At 43.3% G+C, this 23,487-nt stretch overlaps 1 protein-coding gene across 10 annotated transcripts in view; it reads left to right on the top strand.

The window, feature by feature from the left end:
• SLC44A3 (solute carrier family 44 member 3) overlaps positions 1-23,487 on the top strand; it is a 76,437-nt gene that overhangs the window by 38,419 nt on the left and 14,531 nt on the right. For 6 of the 10 annotated variants that reach the window (XM_019032465.4, XM_019032349.4, XM_055352719.2 and 3 more), the window contains 3 exons: positions 292-457; positions 7,728-7,884; positions 10,308-10,394. In XM_019032465.4, coding sequence (XP_018888010.3) covers positions 292-457; positions 7,728-7,884; positions 10,308-10,394 — 410 coding nt within the window. The remainder of the gene's footprint in view (positions 1-291; positions 458-7,727; positions 7,885-10,307; positions 10,395-23,487) is intronic. The other 4 variants (XM_004026167.5, XM_055352682.2, XM_004026168.5 and 1 more) reach the window with 1 other exon arrangement.

Genomic DNA, 23,487 nt, shown 5'->3' with positions numbered 1-23,487 from the left:
TAAACCTCAGTTTTCACATCCACAAAGTGGGATGAGTATTATAGCATATGTCAGGTGTCTTGGAAATTGCCTACCAATGGTCACCGTAATTATCACCGTTGGTGTTATTTAGAAGTTAAATGTGTGTTTTTGATTTTGATTTTTGTATATTTTAAATTATGGTGGGTACTTGATTTTGGCATTTGTTTTATGTAATGCCAAAGGCCAAGCATAAAGAAACATGGCTTGTTGAACTGTGGTTCATGCTTAGGAAAACACTGGTGTAAAGCATGTTTGTGTTTGAAACTTTAGGAGCTGCCCAGGTTATGGAAGGCGGCCAAGTGGAATATAAGCCCCTTTCGGGCATTCGGTACATGTGGTCGTACCATTTAATTGGCCTCATCTGGACTAGTGAATTCATCCTTGCGTGCCAGCAAATGACTATAGCTGGGGCAGTGGTTACTTGTTATTTCAACAGGTAGGTCCAGTGTTTTTTTTCTATTGGTTTGTCTATGTGGTTTATCTATGTACTTCATGTTAATATCTCAAAAGATATTTGGGAATGTTGACCTAGCCCCTTAAAAGAAGTTGGCAAGAATAAAAGAGTAAGCTAAAATTTGGGCTGTATTCTCATTTGGTGGTGAGAAGAAATATTACACCCTAAATCTGTCACATTTCCAACCTTTTTACTTTAAGCTAGAAAATTTAGAAAGAAGACAAACAGAGAAGAGATCATATTGCTTAGACTTGAAAGATAAAAAGGGGCCGCTCTGCCTATGGAGTAGCCTTTTTTTTTTTTTTTTTTTTTTTTTTTGAGATGGAGTCTTGCTCTGTCATCCAGGCTGGAGTGCAGTGGCGCGATCTTGGCTCACTGCAAGCTCCGCCTCCTGGGTTCAAGCGATTCTCCTGCCTCAGCCTCCCAAGTAGCTGGGACTAAAGGCATGTGCCATCACACTCGGCTAATTTTTGTATTTTTAGTAGAGACAGGGTTTCACCATGTTGGCCAGGATGGTCTTGATCTCTTGACATTGTGATCTGCCTGCCTCGGCCTCCCAAAGTGCTGGGATTACAGGTGTGAGCCACCGCACCTGGCTGCCATTCTTTTAATATTAAAAAAAAGGAAGGGTCGAACTCCCCTATGAATATCCATCCTAATTGACTTCAGACAAAAAAATTACTGGTCTATTTTGAATATACTTCAGTAAATTCTGTGAGCCTCACTTTGTCCTCTGCAAAATCAGATAACATTTGCTTGGGGAAAAAAATTAATCCTAAAGGAATTGTATGTAATTACAAAATATAATTTATATTATAGTTAAGAACCAGTGAATTAGTTACACACTTCTCTGCTTATATCCCTATCACATCATGAAAGCAATTGAGGACACACACAAACACACACACCCCTGAACGCTTTACCTCTTCTGTGTGTGTGACTCACCCCGGGGCAGTGAGAGCCCTCAGGACAGAGGAACCCAGCCAGGGCAATGGCAGGACTGGGCTCAGAAAGAGAAGTTTACTCTTCATAGGGCTGATCCTCCTCCAGCCTCTCAGACCAAATGAGAGAGAAACATGAGCTTCATTGGGAGAGACTATCTGCCAGGGGTGATTCCTGCCATTGAGAAGTTTCCTCCTGATGATAAGGAGCACTGTCGGGTGTTTGTTTGTTTGTTTGTTTGTTTGTTTGTTTGTTTGTTTGTTTGTTTATTGAGACGGAGTCTTGCTCTGTCGCCCAGGCTGGAGTGCAGCGGCACAATCTTGGCTCACTGCAACCTCTGCTTCCTGGGTTCAAGTGATTCTCCTGCCACAGTCTCCCGAGTAGCTGGGACTACAGGCGCCCACCACCACGCCTGGCTAATTTTTGTATTTTTAGCAGCGCTGGGGTTTCACCATGTTGGCCAGGATGGTCTCGATCTCTTGACCTTGTGATCCACCCGCCTAGTCCTCTGAAAGTGCTGGGGATTACAGGATGAGCCACCACACCCGGCCACCACTGTGGGTTTTTAATGTAGTGGTGCAGTTCCGGAGCCTCCATCATTAGAGACTCCAGAGGACTCACGGAGGGGCTGTTGCCCTTGGCATTGAGAACCTCCAAGCAGCCGGGGGTGGGTTGTGTGTATTGCTTCCTCCCAGGTAGGGGAGCAAAGAGAGTATTCTAACCAAATTTGCCAGCAGGTAATATTTGCCTGACAGTAATTTTGTGTTATCTTAGAATAACAAAATCAAAGCATTTTCAATGAGGACTTCTAATTTGGACTTCCAGTGAAGCATATGCATTTATCTCCTAATCTCTTCCCTTTCTCCAGCCACTCAAAAAATCATGAAAGATTGGAACAGGCACAAACACACCAGGACAGTAAGAAACAGAGAGGCAATGACAGCAGATAAGAAACACCAACCAAATGGTGAGAGCCAAAGAGAGGGAGGTGGAGCGGTGCCCTAAGCCCGCTGGAGAAAGCGGAAGCAGCCTGTCCTTGTGTGTTGGCTGCATGAGGAGGACGAATAAGATGCAGCCTGAAGTGAGCCACAGAATCCCAGAGAGGCTCAGGAATTCAAGTATAAAAAGTATTTCCAAAGATTAGCTGAAAGCCTTCCTCAGGAGTAGTTAGACCCCCAAATTCCACACCAGCTGAAGACAGGAAAATTTGTTCTCCAGAGAGAGAAAGCAGAGAGGGCCTGGACTTGGGGTATCAGGTACAGCTGAGGCTGGGGGCAAGTCTCTATACTGAAAGCAGGGGGAGTAAGTGAAAGCCTAAACACTGAAATGAGGTCCCCCCCACACACCAGCACCCCACATTCCACAGTTCAGCTCCCAGAATGTTGGCAGCTCATTTGATATTCCCTAGGAAGAGGTTAGAGGATGCTTTTGTGGAGAAACTGCCTAACCCAAAGTAAAGACCTACAGATAGTGCCATATGGGGTCCCCCAATGAAATGGATTCCCTGACTCCTAGCAAAACAGTGAAGCTCATCAGACAACAAGCAACATGCCTCACACAGAGCTTCCAGGTCATTCTGGAGAGCCTCACTCTTCAATTTGAACTGTTTACCAGTGATTATTAAACATGATGAACGCCTCTAAGTGAAAGAAGAGATCAAAATGAACAAATAAAATGAGCTTAGGGAAAACGGAGACAACGCAGGCTGCAAAAGGAAACAACAAAACAAACTATAATATTATCAGAGAGAAAAAAGATGTATTGCTAGGATCCCCTCCCACCAACTAAAGAAGGGCATAGTGAGAAAACAAGACTCTTGAGTAATTAAAAGTATGATTACAAAAGTGAACATTTTCTATTGAAGGATTAAAATATAAAGTGGAAGCACTCTTTCAGAAGGTAGAATAAAAAGACAAAGAGACACAAAATAAGAGAGAAAGGATTAAAAGAGGATAAATTTGGGAGACCCACTATCTGACTAATATGAGCCCAGAAATACAGAACAAAGAAAAGAAGAAAGAGAGGAAATTAACAAAGAAAATTTGCCAGAGCTGGAGGACACAAGTAAAAAGAAGATTCCAGAAGCTTCCCGAGGGAAAAAAGATCACAGGCAAAGGATCAAGGACCCAGAATAGGATCTGACTTTCACCAGCAACTCTGAACCAGAAAAACAGTGAAGGAAGGCTGCAGAAGTCTAGTGAAAGATTATTTCCAACCTAGAATTGCATAGCCAGTCTATACCTAGTATAGAGTTGTATACCTATTCTTATTACCAGTCAAGGGTAAAGAAGAATAAAGTCAGGCACAGGCAGTCCCAAGATTTCCCTGCCCTCATCCTTTCTAGCAGGGATGTTCCCCACTGAAACTCATATGTAAGCCAGAGAGGAAAACATGAGTTTCAGAAAACAGGCTTGAGCAGAGCAGAGCAAGGAATTCCCAGGAGGGTAGCTGCGCAGCAGGCGTGGAAAGCGTCCAGTCCAAGGTAGACAATGGGCTCCAGGAGAGATGTCACCATGAAAAGAAAATGGAACTGAGGGAATACCAGGTGTGTTCGAACACGTTAAGAAAAGCATTACACGTTGGTGAAGCATTCGGTGAGGCCCATGGAAATCCAAGCTAATAAAAAAATGTGAAACAATTAACTTCAGAAAAAAAAAGTTGTACAGGAAGGGAATCTAATTGGAATATGCTACTTAGATCAGTTGTGAATATTATTTACAGCACGTATTATTTATGTATGAATAACAAACACTAAGCATTAACTAAAAGCTTTGATGTAATTACATTGGAAGAATGGGAACATGAGTGTGAGGAGATTGGGGGAGTTAGGCTATGTAAGAAAATAAAACCAGAATCTTTCATAGTAGAAAAGTCAGTAGACAATATCTGAAGCCGAAAAACCAAGAAATAGCGGTAAGAACATGTAATTTTGAGGTGTGGAAGTGAGTTCTCTAATAACAACTAAAATATTACCTCAGGGAGAGAGAATTATGAATGGGGGAAGAAGACTGCTGTTTTTCCTAGTAAGCCTAGCAGTGATTTTTGGCTTTGTAAGACACTTTACATATTACTTTGATTTAAAAAAATTAATTTATAATATAACACACGATGATTTATTTTTAGCACAACTATTGCATTTATTAAAGAGCTCTGCTTCCTTTTTGATTTTCTGCCTAATTTTGAAACCTCAAGGTTTTTCTTTATCTTCAAAGTTCACAATTCTTCGTATCCTTTTCTGGCCTGCACTCAGGGTGAGGATTAAATATAGCCAGGGTGCATTCATCTTTGTCATTCATTTATGCACTACGAGGGCTGAAGAGTTCATGCAAAGACCATCAGGTACCAGGATATGGGCAATCTGTAGAATTTACTTTTTACAACCATTTGCTTGAAGAAGGATCAACTGAGAGCCATAAAGGTGGTGTTAGGGATGTGATAGGAAGGAGCTAGAACCCTTCAGGGTGGTGAAGGGACACTTGAGGTGTGACTTCATCATCATTTTCAAATATACAAAAGAGGGTTTCCGGCTGCTCTATATCTACGGATGGAGAAGAGGAAATGGATTCATAGCAGAGCCTAAGGAATTTAGGTAGAGACAGATGAATTTCCTAACCTAGCAAGAGTTACCCAGGCCAGCTAAAGAGTCCTCTTCTTTCTAATAAAGATGATTTTCATTTTCTGTAGAATAGGAAAGAAACATACAACCTTCTCAGCCCTCCAAACCCCATCTTGCAGTGATTTTGTTGTAAGAAATACGGGAAGAGACATGGTCTCTACGGGGACCACACAGTCCTTTGCTGGGACCAGCTTTACGTTGGAGGCCATTTGTCCCATGCAGCCCACACCTAGTCCAGGAGCCTCAGCACAAAATTAATTCTCCATAATGTCAGAAGAGTTTTTAGTGAGCACGAGGCTGGATCTAACTAGAGCTAAAGCTTGTCCCTAGGACCATGATGTGGCTTGCCTGGCTGTATGCACTCTGTTGTCTGATGGGACTAGAAATTACAAAACAGTACTTTGTACCATGACCCAAAGGTGTTAGAGGACTTGGATGGATGGGACCATTAAACCCTTTGCCCCACAGCTTGGATTGATATGGTATTTTGGGTAACTGGCTTCGTTGTTCTGGGAGCCAGGCACCATTAGCACTCAAAGCAGCCACACATCCAAAGGAAGGGGGAAGCTGGGCTTCATGGGGCATATGCTAGAGTCGCCTTACCCTCTAACACTGCCCGTGTCTTCCTTATTGCCACTACCCACAGAATTGGGGTGGATGTGGTCCAGTGGGAAGATCTAGAGAGAGATGAGGAAGGCTGACTGGGGGCCCAGTCCTCCCCAGCCTCCTAATACACTCATCGCTGGGTTGCCCCATATGCTCAACACTGCAATGTTGTCCCCCAGGTCAATTCTTAAAATATGAATAAGTCCAGAGGTAAGTATTATGTTTAGCATCACTGGGTGCGTCAGATCCTCTTCCTGAAGGCAGGTTTGGCGGGTTGTGAGGGAGACAGAGCTGGAGGCACTAGCCCCACACACAGCAGGGGAGAGGTGGTAGGATGACGTTACCTTTGAACATGGAAAAGAGTCTGAGACTAGGTGGGGGCCTCAGAGACACGCCACTTCATTAGCCTTTTTTTTCTGTAGGGCTGTTTCTAGTTTTGAGGGCAGGTATTGAGTGACTCCTGGCTCCAAGAGCTGGCTTGGGTTGAAAGGGCCCTCTTTTTAAGTTCCGTCTCCCATCACGTGACAACCCAGCTTCTGGAACCTCTGCATCTTCTTCCAGCCAAGCCAGGCAGAGCCTCGAGCCATAACCAGGATGTGTTACGGACTAGGGAAGCTGAGGCAGTGCAGGTACTCCTCTGCCTGAAGTGGTTAACCCCATCACAGTGAAACCTCAGAAAGCTGATGCCTAACCCCAAACTTTAATACCTGGAGGGCTAACCCCAAGGCCCTCATTCACAGAGGCCTATGAATCATGTGTTTCCCTACCAGATGGAAAGCAGGTGTTGTCCTCTTCTCCCTGCCTCCCCTCTTGAGCACCATAATAAGTTCTAAGGCACATAAATCTCCTCAATGGAAAAGTAAACATTCTTCCTTAAAAAAAAAAAAAGAAAAATGAGGGAAGGGAAAAAAAAGTGTGTCAGATTTTCCTGGCCTACACTACTCTTCTAGTTTATCAGATCTAAATGAATTCCTATTAGCAATAGCTTCCGTGGTTTTTCCTACTTTAAATAACACTGTGCTGAAACACACATCCTTTTTTTTTTTGTGGGACAACTGGGTTGCAGTTTTTCAGCTCCCAATATTACTTTCATGTTCTCTTTTTCTTCCTGGCTGATTTGAGTAACAGCAAAATGCAGCCATTGCCAACTCTTGAAACATTTCTGGCTGCCTTCCTTTTCCTCTCTCAAAACCTAGGCTGCTGTCAAAACCTTAATTCATAGTGACTTATTAGCAACCAGAACAAGTTGTAGAATAATCCATTATAAAGAAACCAAGCTTCACTTGGAATCTGTGAAGTTGCTTCTCAGAAAGGCCTTATTTTCTAGAACTGGCTTCAGCGGGAATTCAGAGGGTCACCCGTGGGGTGGCATCAGCCCCCACTCCTTTGTTTTATCTTTCAGGTTTAGGGGAGAGTGATGGCTGTGCCCATTCTGTTCTTTCTCACTTTTTTTTCCCTGCCTGTGAAACTGACTTGTACACATTCTTGGGAGCTGCGTCATGACAAGTCCCGTAAATGATTCACACTGAAGTGACCTTTAAAGAGCAGAGTAGAAACCAGCAGGATTTGGGGAGCCTAGAGCTGTGTAGGAGCCAAGCACCCAGGGCTCTCTGTCCCTTTCCTGTAAGCGGGAGCTCACTGTTACCTCTCTGGCCACTGATCCTGGTCACGTGATTTGGTGATGATTTTTAATCACCAGGTGAATGCTGGCGATATTTATGTATACTCCTGTGTAAGTTAAACCTTGGAGATTGTGCCGCAATTAAAATTCTGAAAGTGAAAATGAGATGAATAGGCACCCTAAAGGGTTGGTGGATGGGCTCGGCATTATAAAGAGGGAAACTTTTTTAACTCATCAATTTTTTAAAATTTTTTCTGTTTTATTTGTAGCATTAAGTGGCACCAAAACGAATTAAATTAATACAAGAAACAATTTAACCGAAGCTACCAAGGAGTATAAAAAGTTTGCCAAATGCTTATTATGTCACAACTTTCTAAGTTGTTAGTACCACAGATGATTGGAACCAGAGAGCTTTTGCTGCTTTATAAAAAGTGTTTTTAAAATGCTGTCCTTTTCCCTATTTCCAGAAGTAAAAATGACCCTCCTGATCATCCCATCCTTTCGTCTCTCTCCATTCTCTTCTTCTACCATCAAGGAACTGTTGTGAAAGGGTCATTTTTAATCTCTGTGGTGAGGATTCCGAGAATCATTGTCATGTACATGCAAAACGCACTGAAAGAACAGGTAAGGCTACCTCCTGATACACAGCACATTCTGTGTTTGGGTTGCCAGAAACTTAATTACTGGAAAACTACAGCAGGTCCCAGGACAGAAATGTGACCTGTGACAGCGGGCCGTGCAGAAAGCTCCTGCACTCCTCAGCTCCCATCCCCCACCTCTCCCAGCAAAACTTTTATTTTCCCAGAGTCTGTGTTTTGTTTATGGTTTTGTTTATTGGGTTTTCTCCAACTCGGTGGAGATGGCGTGGGGAGGGAGTAGTTCTGAGTTAGCTGATTTTCCTTCTTATGTAAATGCCGAACAGACGGGATGAACTCTTAAGGTGAAATTTAAACAAGTTTTTTTTTGTGAACATTTATCATGCCTTTTTAAGTAAAAAAATATACCATAAGATAGGAATAATATTTGTTCATTTCTGTTTTAATGCTAAAATATTGCCTGCCTTTTGTGTTTCCTAGAGACAGTCATGGGAAATTCCTGGTGTGTGTGAGGAAGAAGGAGGGAGAAAAGGAGAGGGTTTGAATGAGAGTGTGTATGTGTGTGTACATGCGTGTGTACACATGCGCTTGAGAGTGAGAAATGGGCAAGCTGACCTACATCTCAGCTCAAAGGACAGAGAACTGTAGGGCTTTTGTGCCTGGGGGATTTCTCCTCCCTAGTTTTTATTTCCATGCACATTTGGTTATGAATGCCAGTGGAAACCAGAACACCAGGAAAACAGCTGTTCTCATGGTATTTCTGGCCTGCCAAACAAGAGAAGATTGGACTTTTCCCAACTCTTCTGTTCTCACACAATGTTAATCTCTCCCCCGTCACCACCTTAGAGTTGGTGACTTGGTCAGTTTCACAAACTTACCTGATTCCAACCTTTTGAGTATAGCTATGTGTCCTTAGTAAATTCAGGAAATTTTACCAATAGGTTTACATTGTATTTTAGAATTGTTTTCATTTACTTTTTAAAAAGATATCTGAATTGTTGATATTTTAAAATGTATAACCAAGATTTAAAGTTAGTTTATCAATTAGAAGCAATTGATTGGATAACACATAAAATTATCTGGCTTCCTTATCTGGAAATGCATGCTAAGCAGTTGCCCCTGATTGTAGAATATTTTCTTGTATTTCTATTAATATTTTGCTTGGCCACATTTTGATGACTTGAAGAGGCATTTCCATATCCAGGACAAAACTAGCTACTTTTGGCTCCTGCATTTTGAAATCAATCCTTCAGTCTTAGGAAACTTGCAGGATTTCTTGAAGAACAGGACAGCGTTTTATTTTAAATCTATTTGTGATATGTGTGTGTGTGCATTGGTAATAGATAATCATAAATTAATGAGCAGCCAGGAGCTTGCTCTCCCTCCTAAAGCTAGGCATCTTAAACTCTCTGGGGAAACGGCCTTTCATAAATCTAAAAGAGAAGTCAGTGGAAGGCCCAAGGTCTCTCTGACTGAGGTCTAAAAGGTTATTTATCACTTCCCAGATCCCACAAGGACCAAGGGCCAAAATTGCTTTTAGTGATATCACTATTGGGAAAATGTGTCCTTTCTTAGGTTAAAAAAAAATTTCTTCCTCAGCAGCCTTACTGCCCCGCACTGTGTCTACAATTTAAATGTTTCACACAGCCACTGTGTGATTTTCCCTAGTTAAATAGGCTCATTCACCAACACAGCCAGGCTGAAAAGCGTCCAGATCAAGTTTCATCCAATTGAATTCACATTGGGATGAGAAAATGTCCATATAAGGCTGAGTTATTCCTGGGGTCCTCATCCTAGGCTATTTCAGGATTGTTTTCAGGGATGTGTTCACTCTGGAGAGTGGGTAGGATGCCTCCGAGCACCCTTCCCCCAAGAGGTTCGTTAAAGTATTCATTCTTGAGCTATGCACAAGTTCAAGTTATATTTCAAAGGAGTAATTTATCCCTCGAAATTTAGTCCCGAAAAAAATCTCACTACAGGATTTATTTCCTCCAGAGTTAAACTTGATTCTTTATTTATGTGGGCACATAACTAGTATCTACAGTGTATTATTTGTTTTTTTGTTTCTGGGATGTGAATTTTTCGTGAATATAAACTTTGGTTTGAAAAAGCAAAGTGTACCATTTCAGACACTTAAGGGCAGATGAAGGGGGAAGAGAGGTTTTTTTTTTTTTACTGGAACCAGAAGGCCTGCTTTTGTTTTGCTGTTCAGTATGGACTAACCTCCCTAATAGCACCCCTAACACGTAAGTCCACAAGACAGAAATGTTGCTCCTCAGTAATACTAGAACCATAATTAGTAGTAGTAGTATGCACACAATAGAACTTCTCCCACGCCACCAGTGTTTCCCCAGGTGCATAAGTAAAAACTGTGTTTCCTCAGAAACTGCCTGCTTTTCTTCTTTCCTGTGTTGTTTTTGACTCTGTTCCTTTGTTCTCAACCTGATCCAGCAGCATGGTGCATTGTCCAGGTACCTGTTCCGATGCTGCAACTGCTGTTTCTGGTGTCTTGACAAATACCTGCTCCATCTCAACCAGGTACGTCTCTACCTCTTGCCTCAGGAACACACAGAAGGGTCCAAAGGTGGGCTTCATCTCTTAGGTCAAGGTTTGGCAAATTCTTCTCTAAGGGGCTAAATTGTGTAAACATTTTAGGCTTTCAGACCAGTCTCTCTGTCACAACCACTCAATTCTGCCATCATGGCAGGAAAGCAGCCATAGGTAAAATGTCAATGGGATGGATGTGGCTATGTTCTAATAAACCTTAACTTATCAACACTGAAATTTGAATTTCATATGATTTTTACATGTCAAGAAATTTTCTTTTTTTGATTTTGATTTTTTCTCAACCATTGTAAAATTGTAAAAATTGTTCTTAGCTCCTGCCAGAGAACAGTGGGTGGTGTGATGGAGCTAGCTCCTGGGCTGTAGTTTGCATACCCTACCCTAGAACCATAGGCCTTTAAAGCCATGCTTCAAATTCTAAAAGAAAGTTTTTCTCTTTTCAGAAATAAAGAGGGGAGGGAGTATTTAGAAACCCTAAGCATAATGAATATATATCAACTAAGAGCTAATTTTCAGTGTCTTCTCTAAGAACTATAATTTTCCTGAACTAGGAAAAGAATTGCCTCCCTAATTTTCATAGATTTCACCAGTCTTTCCTTTTCAAGCTATAAATATGCCTTTAAAATTATAAAAATTATATCTTGCAATTGTTTGGATTTCAGATTTTTTTCCTTTCCTGAATTTTTCAAATTGATGGAAATTTAAATATGTTGTATTTCTCTATAGAGCATTTAGGAGATTTTAATAGTCCTTAGTCAAATTTACACAAAGCAGTATTTTTGTAAGTTAGCAAACTGTTTTATAATTTAAATGTTCACAGAAATCTCACTTAGAAAAGTATTCTTATAATTGCCCCCTCCCAAAGAAATGTACCTTTAGAAGTAAAGGGACTAATTAGACCACCTATGTTTAATGTCTTTTAAGTGGTATTTAGAATACTTTTCATTATTCAGGGAAAAATGTAGCCTTCTTATAGTAAGGTCTATTTTTAGGCTCTTAAACTTGGAGAACATTTTAGAGTATATTTAGTTTTCATTTGGATTGCTATAAGCCAGCATGTATAAAACACAATCCAATAGCATAGGACCTTTCAGAAGGGGGGGGACATATAACAAGTCAGTCCAAACCCTTTGAATACATTTGTCATGGTGTAAGATGTTATAGCTATTGTGTATATATCCAGACGGCAACTTCATAAATATTTTGAGATGCATTGCAAAAATGTATTAACTATGATAAAGTATATATGCATGAAAAATAAAGTCTAAGCAACATATAGATAGACTAGAAAGACAAAAGCAATGAATGGGACCATTGATATACAAATATGTTGGCCATATGGCCCTACAAGGCCCCAGGGTTGACCTGTCATCCCCTCTCACTGTACTATGGGAATTCAGGTACTTTCTGCATCCCTCTTTCACTCATGGTTTTCATACTGGCCGCTGGAAGCCTAGAGGCTCCTGTGGACACTGTGGGGACCACCACATTAGGAGGGCAGAGAAATGGGTGAGGTGGAGGAAGGGTGGGCCCTGGCCCCATATACCATGCCTATACTGCCCGGCCTTGCGGCCTGAGCAGCTCCATTTTATGTGGTTTAGGGGTGGGAGTGTACTGAAGGTTTCATCTGAGGACAGGTCTCTGCTGCTGAAACACATTTGAAAACCTCTGGTCCTATTTTCACATTTGTTTCCTCTGCCCTGTTATCCTGAGATACGTATTTTCCTGCCTTCTGAACTTTCACCACCTTAATTAATCCAGGACCATTTCCCTTGGTAATTCAAAATGTTTCCAAACTCATAAGTGACATTAATGTTAACCACACCTTAATGACCATTGTGAAGGTGACGACTCCTTTTAAAAGCTGTGTCAATGGAAGTAATGATCCCTGATTCACAAAAAAACTAAGCCAGCCTTGATCCAGCTCCTGTAGTGAGTCAGTGGTGCAAACAGGGATAGGTCTTTCAGATTCTAATCATGGTGCCCGTGCACTAGGCTGTGGCTAAACCAGCTTTGTAGTGTCTTTTCCTTGGGGTGACTCCTGTAGAACTGGGTGTTGCCAGCTGATATGGGTGATGCTCAGAGGCCTAAGGTTCAGGAGATTGGGAAGAGGAGGAAGAATGAAAAAACAAGAATTGATGTGAATGTTAATGGAGAGGGAAGGGTCACCTCTGGTCTACATTGACTACTGGAAAGCAGAGTGAAATAAAAATGTTTAAGAATAAAGATGATTGTAAATGGTGATCAGAGCAACTGTCAGCCTCATTTGGCAGTAGACAAAGGAAAGTGAGCATAAAGTGAGAAAAGGAATTTAGATTCACCTTTTCAGAAATTTCCTTGCATTGGAATGACTTACTAGGGGACATTGTGGCATCTCTGTCTCTGGAAATCAGATTTAAAAAGGCTGAACCCTATTTTATGTTCCTCATTTTGTGGAATAGGAGCTGGGAAGTACTAAAAGAGAATGAGATCCATTTGTTACCATCAAAACTCAGATGCTCATCTTTATTTAACATCAAGGAGATGGTTGGGTTTTCCCACTGCTTCTTAAAAGCCTAATCCATCTTCACTAAATCCTAGTAGGGAGGCAGGTGGCAGTTGCTGCATTTTGTGAACACCCAGCCTAAGGCTGCACAGGCATTCACTTGCAAGGTGGGGAATGAAACTCTCAATCTCATAATTTCTCATTTACTTTTCTCCCTACATCATAAATACTGAGTGTGTGCATACTGAAAAAATTACATGTTCACCTCACACATGCGTTCATCCAGCAACCATGTGTTTATGCTGTATGCAGACTATTTCTACCTGGGCATAATAGGGACCAGGACCATGGTGATACAGAGGTGATACAGAGTCATTACTGTATAGTGCAAAAGGCAAGCCTCCAAGAAATTGACCATCTAGTTGTTGGGAGCCAGGGGCCAGTAAGGGGTATATGCATGAGACATTTATATGACAGTACAGAAAAGTGCATGTTTAAGTGTTGGGATAGGGCTGTGGAAGTTCAGAAAAGGGGAATCTTGGTCAATGGGAGAGGTCATTTGACTCTGTAATTAGGGGAAATTTCCTAGGAGAGGTGGACCTGCGTATAGAGCACCCGCTGGAGATCACCAGCTACTAACGACAGCAATAACAGCTGTGGGTATTGGCAATAAACTATTTTGCCAGTTGTATGCTGAGCACTTTTCCTGCATTATATCAGTTGTTAGGTTTTTTGTTTTCATTTTTGTTTTCTTTTGTTTGAGACGGAGTTTTGCTCCTGTTGCCCAGGCTGGAGTGCAGTGGCACAATCTCGGCTCACTGCAACCTCTGCCTCCTGGATTCAAGTGATTCTCCTGCCTTATCCTCCAGAGTAGCTGGGACTACAGGCACATGCCACCACATGCTAAGTTTTTGTGTTTTTAGTAGAAATGGCATTTCACTATGTTGGCCAGGCTGGTCTCGAACTCCTGACCTCAGGTGATTTACCCGCCTTGGCCTCCCAAACTGCAGAGATGACAGGCATGAGCCACCATTCGTGGCCAGTTGTTAGTTTTTGAGATAGTGTCTCCAGTTTACAGATAGGGAGATTGAGGCTTAGAGAAGGCACATAGTGGCAGAACTAGGATTTGAATCCAAGTCTGTTTTACCTCCAGGACCCAAGCCCTTAACCACTGTGCATTTTTAAAATAGCCAGAGGAGGACTCATGACCACCACCTGGGGATGTTCTTTTCTGCTCATTGCAAAGCCAGAGTCCAGACAAGTAGAGCTGGCAGAGCACATCTTGTTACACAGCAGACTTTTGTGGAGGAGGACAGGAAAGGTGAAGGAGCAATGAAGATGATGAACTCACTGTAACTGTAATCAAGCAGTTATCCATCCAGAAAAGGCTGGTCAGGGTGGCCTGGCCCCTCCTCCTTTCCTCAGGCAAGTTAGTGGTCAAAGCGTCTGGGAGTGTTGGCTGGCTATTCTCAGAGACTTTCAGGCAAAGGGACCTTACAGCCTCCCCTCTCCCTCCCAGCACTTTCCAGGGGCCTGGCTAAGAACCCCACTGTGAGACTACAAGCTAAGCACTCAGCAAGAATGGTGTACTTACTGTTTCTTACAGGGTCTGCACACAGTTCCTCATGGAAATGTCTCCCTAAGTGCACATCTCTTGTCCATTGTGGACACAGGCCTCTGTCCCAGCCATGATGTTGGCTTTAGGTCAATGTTCCTCTAAGTATGAAACCCACTGGTGAGCCCCAGGACTCTTCCTGATGGTTCCAAACTGATCTGAACATTCTAGAAAGTCCTTTTTTCAATTTTTATAGGCAAATAGCAGGATTCCATAGGTTTTTCATTTTTGCATACAACAAGGAGCTGTTTGCCAATCAATAAAGCATGTGTTATTAAAGCTTACTAAAATGTGTTCTTTATAAATCCAAATTGGTGTCTTAACATAGTTTCTTAAGGACTCAAACTCATTACTCTTTTCAGACATCTAACTGCCGAGGCAATGCCTGGTGACCCTGCAAGATTTGTGAATGCACACACGTAGACAGCTGGGATTTGCAAACTGGGAAAAGAACACTTTGCTACCACCAGTGTTGCTTTGAGTTGACTGTGTTGTTTGGTTGCAGTCATTCTTGTCTTGATGTTTTACTTCTGTTGATTATTCCATTTATTTTTTTATTTTTTATTTTTTTGAGACAGAGTTTCACTCTTGTTGCCCAGGCTGGAGTGCAATGGCACGATCTCGGCTCACTACACCCTCTGCCTCCCAGGTTTAAGTGATTCTCCTGCCTCAGCCTCCCGAGTAGCTGGGATTACAGGCATGTCCCACCACACCTGGCTGATTTTGTATTTTTAGTAGAGACGGGGTTTCTCCATGTTGGCTGGTCTCGAACTCCTGACCTCAGGTGATCCACCCACCTCAGCCTCCCAAAGTGCTGGAATTACAGGTGTGAGCCACTGCGCCCGGCCTTTTGTTTATTCATTCTTTTTTTTTTTTTTATCACTTTAAGCATTGCATTCCTCTTCAATGCTTTGTTCTTCTTCCAGCAGAAGTGGGAATGGGTATAGGCAGTGAGCTGTGGGCTAGTGTCAGAAGTCTGAGAACCACCGTATCTATACCAGTCTCCTGGGAGAAGCTTCCAGGTAAAAATGACTTCAGTCAGGTATAGCAGTAGTTTGCCTCTGCCTCTTCATTATTTGAGTAACTTGGGTGAGTCCCTTAACCTTGCTGAGCTTCTGCAATATGAAAGGGTTAGGTTCAGTGACCCCCAAGGTTCTTATGTGGCTTTTTGACCCTTGTCATGGCATCCAGCCCAGAGCTGGGGGCATGCACAGTGCTGCCCCACAGCATCAAAGCCATGAGATGCTTTGTGTGGGAAATGGGGGGAGAGTGGAAAACAATATGAACTGTTTGTTTTCCTGTGGTGTTCCAAAATGACAGGCTCATTTCTCTTCATGATATACCTTGTATCCATGGTGAGGACTTATCCTAGAACCACAAAATGATGTTTCATGTTGCCTCAATTCTGAGGCACTGGAATCTTGTAGAGTTGTCTGAGAATGTGAATGAACAAAGAGGAGCCATCTATCTGTATCTACTTACAGCGATCCTGCCAGTAGTTCTGCTATAACATATAGTGATAAATAAAATAACTGGTGATGAGATACTGGTCAAATGCCAGGCAGCTCGGTCATTCTCAACAGTAGGAGTGTACTGTAATGTCCAATGCCTTTCACAGCCCTTTTCTGCCTTGGGCTATTATGCAAGATAGCTGCGAGCCTGATGGATCTGTGCTGCATCCCCTTGAGGAGGGAACCAAGTGACCCCGATGCACCTTGATGCAGTGTGTAAAGCGTGCAGCTTACTTTCCTTTGTCATCCCTCTAGATAAGATCTAGTAAGTACATGTACAGATTGTTGCCTGTTGCTATTTGATCAGAAATGCCAGCAGCTTCCTGTCTTTCTGACTGATGAATATACTGGTCAGAAAGGTCCCAGATAATCTTGTGAAGGTCAAGGCAGAGAAAAACCTGCTGCTTCTGGGGAAATATACATCTCTCTCCCCTTCTTACCTCATAGCGCCTCTCCCCAACCTGCTCTGCCTGCCAAGACTGTTTTTAGTGAACATAATGTTGGTCTCTGTCTTCTAAGCCTTTGCGGCAGACTCAACTTTGTAGTATCTCCAAATATTCTCTTCCCCCGCCCCTTTCCTTGCAGTTAGCTCTGTTTCAATGACTGTCTTTCTCATAGTCCATCAATAGCTAAAGCACTCAATGACTTTTCCACATCAGGTTTGGTTGGTTCATCCCAAGCCAGCTGGCAGATCTCCAGTGACTCCTCCTTTCTCCTCTCCCAGAGCAGCATGTGCATCTCAGAAAAAAAGTAAAAATATTGTACAGTTTATCTCACTAGATTAGGAAAATGATGTAAAGTTTCTTAAGAAGAAACAGTTCTTTCAGAAGCTGGCATTGCCATAATAGGTAGTCTCATCACGTAGCATCCAGACAGCCATTCTTTCAGTGACAGCGGTGGTTCTGAATCCTCCACCCCTGCTGACTGGTTTAGAGCTATTCTGGGCAGCCAGCTGATGGGGAGAGCTCTGGAGAGATGCCTCGTGTGTGCATGCTTCAGAAAGAAGCTCACATGTGTGTCAATATGATAGTTTGCATTAAGGCCCATTTATAGACAATGGTAATCCCCACACCCAGCTGTTGTGTGGCAAATGCTACTACCCTGGCTTTAGATAGAAAGGAATTAAGACACCTATTTTTCAGAGGCCCCAGGCTGTCTGGGAGAAAACAAACTGAATCCTCATGTTTCCTGGTGCGTGGTTCAGAAGCTGCCAGGCATATGGCTGTGGCTTAGTGTGGCTTTCCTGGGAGCAGCCTCTCTGGAGCCTAGCTCCCACCTGCTGTGGGCATGTTACAAGACTCAGGACTCAGGAGGGTGAGGCCCAAAGCCCTCTTCTCCAAGTGGGCCTTAGTGCTCAGTCCTTTGGGGTAAGGCCCAGTGAGCAGCCGCCATGTTAAATTGGACTCTGAAGTGCTTCCTGACATGAAATTTCAGTGCCTTCTCGGAGAGGCAAGTAATGTTTGTTGAATGAATTATTGCATGAGAAAGGGAGGGAAAGTTATATAAGGGCACTCAGGCAACTACGAACTCCTGCGAGGCAATTGAGTGGTCAGTGCAAATGACTTCGACTTCCTCCTAAGTGTGCGGCTCCTGAAGACAAGAATACCAGCCACTCACTGGCACTTACTATATACCGGGTACTGTGCTACTTTATGTGTATCAACTACCTATAGCCTCACAAAGTAGCCTGTGTAGTATTTTTTAAACAGATGATGATACTTTGGTTCAGAGAGCTTAAGTAGTAACCTGACCTAGGTTAGACAGGAGGAAAGTAGCAGAGCTGACTCTTGAGGTTTTGAAGACCCAGTAAGTCATTTCCTCTTCCTTGTCCAAGTTCTGAATAATTGTGAGATGTAAGAGTCAAACAGATGAAGATTAAAAATATCACCTTGAACATGAAATCATCTGATTGGAAAATTACCACAGGAACAGCTGTAGGCAAGTCGGCTTGTCAATGTTTTACCCCTGAATCAGAATGACCAACCCACCTTTTACCAGGCCCAGCCAACAAGGTGAACCTCTCTATGGATCTGAGAAAGGATGTTCCTGGTGACAGGTGGATCGCAAAAGAGAATGAGGAAGGGCCTGAGCCCGCCTTCACTCTGCTGCTCCCTCCAAATTTGCCCAGTCCCTTAAGTTCACCTCCTTCCCTGAAACAAATGAGAGGCATTAGTCTAAAGGAAGTCCCTGACCACAGAAACCCAAAGCCAGGGAAATCAAGACTAGCGCCACAATGGGATTTAAAGCCAGGTTTTCACCAGTCCACTAGGGCACTCCTTCCACAGGGTAGAGACTCAGAAGCCCAGAACTTTAGAGATCATGAAACAGCCTCCCCTCATAATAGCGGAATCTGGGGTCCAGAGGGTTTGAATGCCTCACCCCGGTTACACGGTGGGCAGAGCTCATTCTGATTCCATTCCCTATCCTGCATCTTCTCTTCCTTGCCCTTCTGAGCCTCCTGGAGGACAGACAGGTGTGTCACTTTACACAGTATGTCTACATGAGCTGCCCTGGGGTACCTTTTGGCAGAAATCTATGTAAATCTCCCCCATATCTTGGGCAATATGGAAGACAGGCCCATGCTCATGGAGGCAGAAGGGTGAGGAACATTTGCATCCTGGGAAGTTTGGGGTCTCACCTTTTATTAATGGTAGCAAGGGCAACTGGGACTGTTTCCAACAACACTAGTTGAAAAGGTCAGCTAATCCAAGGAGTTGCCATTTGTGTAAATCTGAGCCTTCTTTCATAAGTCTGAACTCCATGTAGAACATGAAACAAACCCTTTATGTTCTTTGTGCCTTCCTGTCATGACATGTTCTAGGTACACTGGAAATATGCTGAGGGAGACTGCCCAGGTTTTTAACTTTAAGAAATCCACCTTTGAATCAGCACATCCAGTTTCCTCATAAAGAAGGAAGCAGGTGACATGTGAAAACACTGTGTTCTGATGAGCAGTGTTCGGATGTGGGGATCTGGCAGCTCAGACTGACTCCTCCTATGCCCTCCCACCCACAGGTTATTGTGTGCAGTGGACACCACGCTGCCTGGGCTAGGCCAGGCCGGGCCGTCATCTGTGATCACAGCTAGGCATGGGCTAGAGTGGGGAGGTGCCTCAGAGCGGAAAAAGGGAACTTTCCAATCTAAGTTGTTAACATTACTCCCAGTGCTCAAGAAATGTGAAGAAGATAGATTAGCTTCAATGTTTCCCAAATTCACTTAGTGTGGAAAATGAAATGAAACCATTAAGTAGCTCCTACCCCAAATGTCCTCTTCCCTTAGGATAGAGAGCAGGATTCTTTGGGGCACTGCTCTTTGTCTGGAACAGTTGTTGTCCAAGGGGTCTGACTGCCCACCTTGAAGTCCATGCTCTTCTAAGCAAGGCAGTGACTGTAGGCACGTTCCTCGGCTGTCATTCTTATTTGTCCTAAGGCATTAAGACTTGTTGAGAGAAGGAAGTGATGATTGGCCAGAGACTAGAGAATGCATTCATAAAAAGAAAAAAGCATATGAAAGGAGATGTGAGTCACTGTGGCTGAAGGAATACATGCCACTTTGATTTAGCAGTCACTAAGTCATGTCCTGCTACAAGCAGGACTCCCATGACACCCCAGGCCACCACCACCTGAGTCTCATCTTTGAATGACTTCTACATGCTATGAAGAGCAGCCGCAGATTCAGATGTGCAGATGATATTGTATCATGTCTCTCAACCTGATTTCTAACTTTGAGCTCTCATTCCACTGGATGGGTGGAAAACTTAATTTGTTATTCTTGAGCTATCCCTCCTTGGAGTTATATGAGGTTTCAGGTGTCCCTAGACATTAACAGATATAGGTTGCCCTTGAGACATCATCTTCCCATCTTTATGGCTACTCAGGCCCTGCTTGGGAAGTAGGAATCTTTTATGGTCAGCTATGGTCCTATCTGCCTTGATGTGCTAGCACTAGGTGACTACCTGTCCTGGTCACCTAGAAGCCCCATGTCTCTGGTACCCCCTCACTCCCAGGCAAACCAGGACCCTGGGAGTGGTCATAGAAGAGCCTTGCCACTTCTCCAAGCTGTGTTTAAAAAAAACTTGGGGGACAGACCTGGACCTTCAGTCAAGACCCATAAACCTTTGTTTCCTCTTCCCCCAGCCCAGGAGAGTGTCATTTTCTAATGTGGGGCTGGAGGAAACCTGCACACTCGCCTGCTGCTCCAAGGTGTTTGGTCTATATTGGGAAACCTCTTTCTTCACCTTTTCCCCTGGTAGGTAAGGGCTTAAAGAGCCTAAATTTTGGAAAACAAAAGCCAGTGAGAATTGAAGACTGGATGTCTTCTTGCCTCCACTCCCCACCTGGCCCCCTAACCTTAACTGGGGGAATGAGCACAGAGCCCGAGTCCTGCTTGAATGGGGAATGTGGAGAGAAGAGAAAGGAGAAAATACACAAAGAGGAGAAACAGAAGCAAAGAGAGCAAAGTCAACCATCATACATGTCTTAGGGATGGCTGGACATTCCTCCTTCCATTGAGAGTCCCATCTCTACAGACATTTGAGAAACAAGTTTGTGAAAAGTAGAAGAGGAAGCGGCTAAGAGAATTTTGCTTCAAACAGCTTTCTTATCTAGGTGGGGCGAAAAAGTTCCCAAAAGTTTTGGCAAGTAGATCCAGGCTTTGACAATGTTTCAAGTGGTTTCCTCTTCTCTGTCTCTTGCCTTCTACAGAATGCCTCAGTTGGCATGGGTGGGATAGAGAAAGCATTTGCTAGACTTGCATTCATCCCAGGAACAAGACAGCTGAGGTTGAATGACTTCATCAGGATGCACCCCAGTGCGGGTGGAGAGGGGTGCTCTGGGTGTGTTTGCCATGCCCACGTCTTGCTTCCATCAAAGCAACAACAGAGAAACTTGGGCTGGGCGCGGTGGCTCACGCCTGTAATCCCAGCACTTTGGGAGGCCAAGGCGGGTGGATCACGAGGTCAGGAGATCGAGACCATCCTGGCTAACACGGTGAAACCCCATCTCTACTAAAAAATACAAAAAATTAGCCGGGCGTGGTGGCACGCACTTTTAGTCCCAGCTACTCGGGAGGCTGAGGCAGGAGAATGGCGTGAACCCCGGGGGGTGGAGCCTGCAGTGAGCCGAGATCGCGCCACTGCACTCCAACCTGGGCGACAGCGAGATTCCGTCTCACAAAAAAAAAAAAAAAAAAAAAAAACAAAAACAGAGAAACTTGGTTGGGGCCCAAAGAATGCAAGGCTCCTGACCTTGCTTAGTGCCCTGTCCCCAGTCCCCAGCCTGGAGCTTGGCCAAAGCGGACCTTCCATGTGTGTCTATGGATTGAAGAATGAATATGAGGACCTGAACGCCCTCAGTATCAGCCCTGGGTTCATGCTGCCTTCACACAGCTTTTTAACATACACCAAAAGGAGCAGGGAGGCAATAAAGGAAAAATAAATACTAACTCAAAGGAGCTGCCCTTTCTTGTTGGACCTGCTCTAACCACACTTAGAACTGACTACAAGGGAAACTACTTCCTGAGCAGAAGATCCAGTGGAGAGAGGAAGCTAAAATGGGAGGGACAGATAGTCTTTGAGGTTCAGAAAGAAAATATCTGTCACGCTACAAAGCCACAGTAATGAAAATGGTGTGGTACTGGCATAAACATAGATACACTGTGCTGCATAGATCTATAGACCATGTGAACAGAATAGGAAGCACAGAAATAATGCCTTGCATATGTGGCCAAATGATTTTTGGCAAAGATACCAAGACCACACAATGGGGAAAGGACAGTCTCTTCAACAAATGATCTTGGGAAAACCAGATATCCACAAGCAAAAGAATGAAGTGGGACCCTTACCTTATATAGGAAAATTAAAATGAACTAAAGATCTAAAAGACCTAAAACTATAAAACTCTCAGAATAAAATACAGGAGAAAAGTGTCAGAACATTGGATTTGGCAGTGATTGCTTGGATATGACACCAACAGCACAGGCAACACAATAAAAGTAGACAAATGGGACCATATCAAACTTAAAAACTTCTACACATCCAAGAAAATAGAGTGAAAATCATCCTATAGAATGGGAGAAAATAAGTTATATATGCTTAGGAGTTACTGTCCAAAATACATAAGGAACTTCTACAATTTAACAACAACAACGACAAAAAAACCCGATTTTAAAATGGGCAAAGGACGGCCGGGTGCAGTGGCTCACACCTGTAATCCCAGCACTTTGGGAGGCTGAAGCGGGCAGATCATGAGGTCAGGAGTTTGAAACCAGCCTGACCAACCTGGTGAAACCCCATCTCTACTAAAAGTACAAAAATTAGCCAGGCGTGGTGGTGCATGCCTGTAATCCCAGCTACTTGGGAGGCTGAAGCAGGAGAATTGCTTGAACCTTGGAGGCAGAGGTTGCGGTGAGCCGGGATCATGCCACTGCACTCCAGCCTGGGCGACAGAGTGAGACTCCGTCTCAAAAAAAGAAAAAAAAAAAAAAAAAGGCTGGGCGCAGTGGTTCATGCCTGTAATCTCAGCACTTTGGGAGGCGGAGGTGGGCAGATCATGAGGTCAGGAGATCAAGACCATCCTGGCTAACACGGTGAAACCCCGTCTCTACTAAAAATACAAAAAATTAGTTGGGTGTGGTGGCAGGTGCCTGTAGTCCCAGCTACTTGGGAGGCTGAGGCAGGAAAATGGTGTGAACCTGGGAGGCAGAGCTTGCAGTGAGTCGAGACTGCGCCACTGCACTCTAGCCTGGGCAACAGTGCAAGATTCTGTCTCAAAAAAAAAAGAAAAAAGAAGGAAAAGGACTTAAAGAGACATTTCTTTAGAGAAGCTATACAAATGGCCAATACAAAAAGACACTCGATATCACTAATCATTAGGAAAAGGTAAATCAAAAATGCGATATATCACCTCACACCCATCAGGATGACCACTATCAAAAGAACAGAAAATAAGTGTTGGTGAGGATGTGGAAAAGTTGGAACTCTGTGCACTGTTGATGGAAATGTAAAATGTTGTAACTGTTATGGAAAACGGTATGGAGTTTCCTCAAAAAATTAAAAATGGGTCTATAATACTATATGATCCAACAGTTCTGTTCCTGAGTGTATAGTCAAAAGAATTCGAAGCAGGATCTCAGAGTTATTTGCACACCCGTGTTCATCACAGCATACGCTCAATGGCCAAGAGGTGGAAGCAGCCCAAGTGCCCTCAGCAGATGAATGGATAAAGAAAATGTGATATAGCCATACAGTAGAATATTATGTATCCAAGTATATTTCTTCTTTTCCTTAAAAAAGAAGGAAATCCTGTCATATGCTACAACATAGATGAACCCCAAGGACATTATGCTAAAGTAAATAAGCCAGTCACAAAAGGACAAATACTGTATGATTCCATTCAGTATTTCCAATCATCCATACAGTATGATTTCTTTCTCAACCTCAATACTGATTCCATTCAT

The sequence above is a fragment of the Gorilla gorilla genome, chromosome 1 (genome assembly GCF_029281585.2).
Source record: "Gorilla gorilla gorilla isolate KB3781 chromosome 1, NHGRI_mGorGor1-v2.1_pri, whole genome shotgun sequence".
Lineage (NCBI taxonomy): Eukaryota > Metazoa > Chordata > Mammalia > Primates > Hominidae > Gorilla > Gorilla gorilla.
Note: the sequence above shows the minus strand (reverse complement) of the source record. Positions and strands in the feature narration are given on the sequence as shown.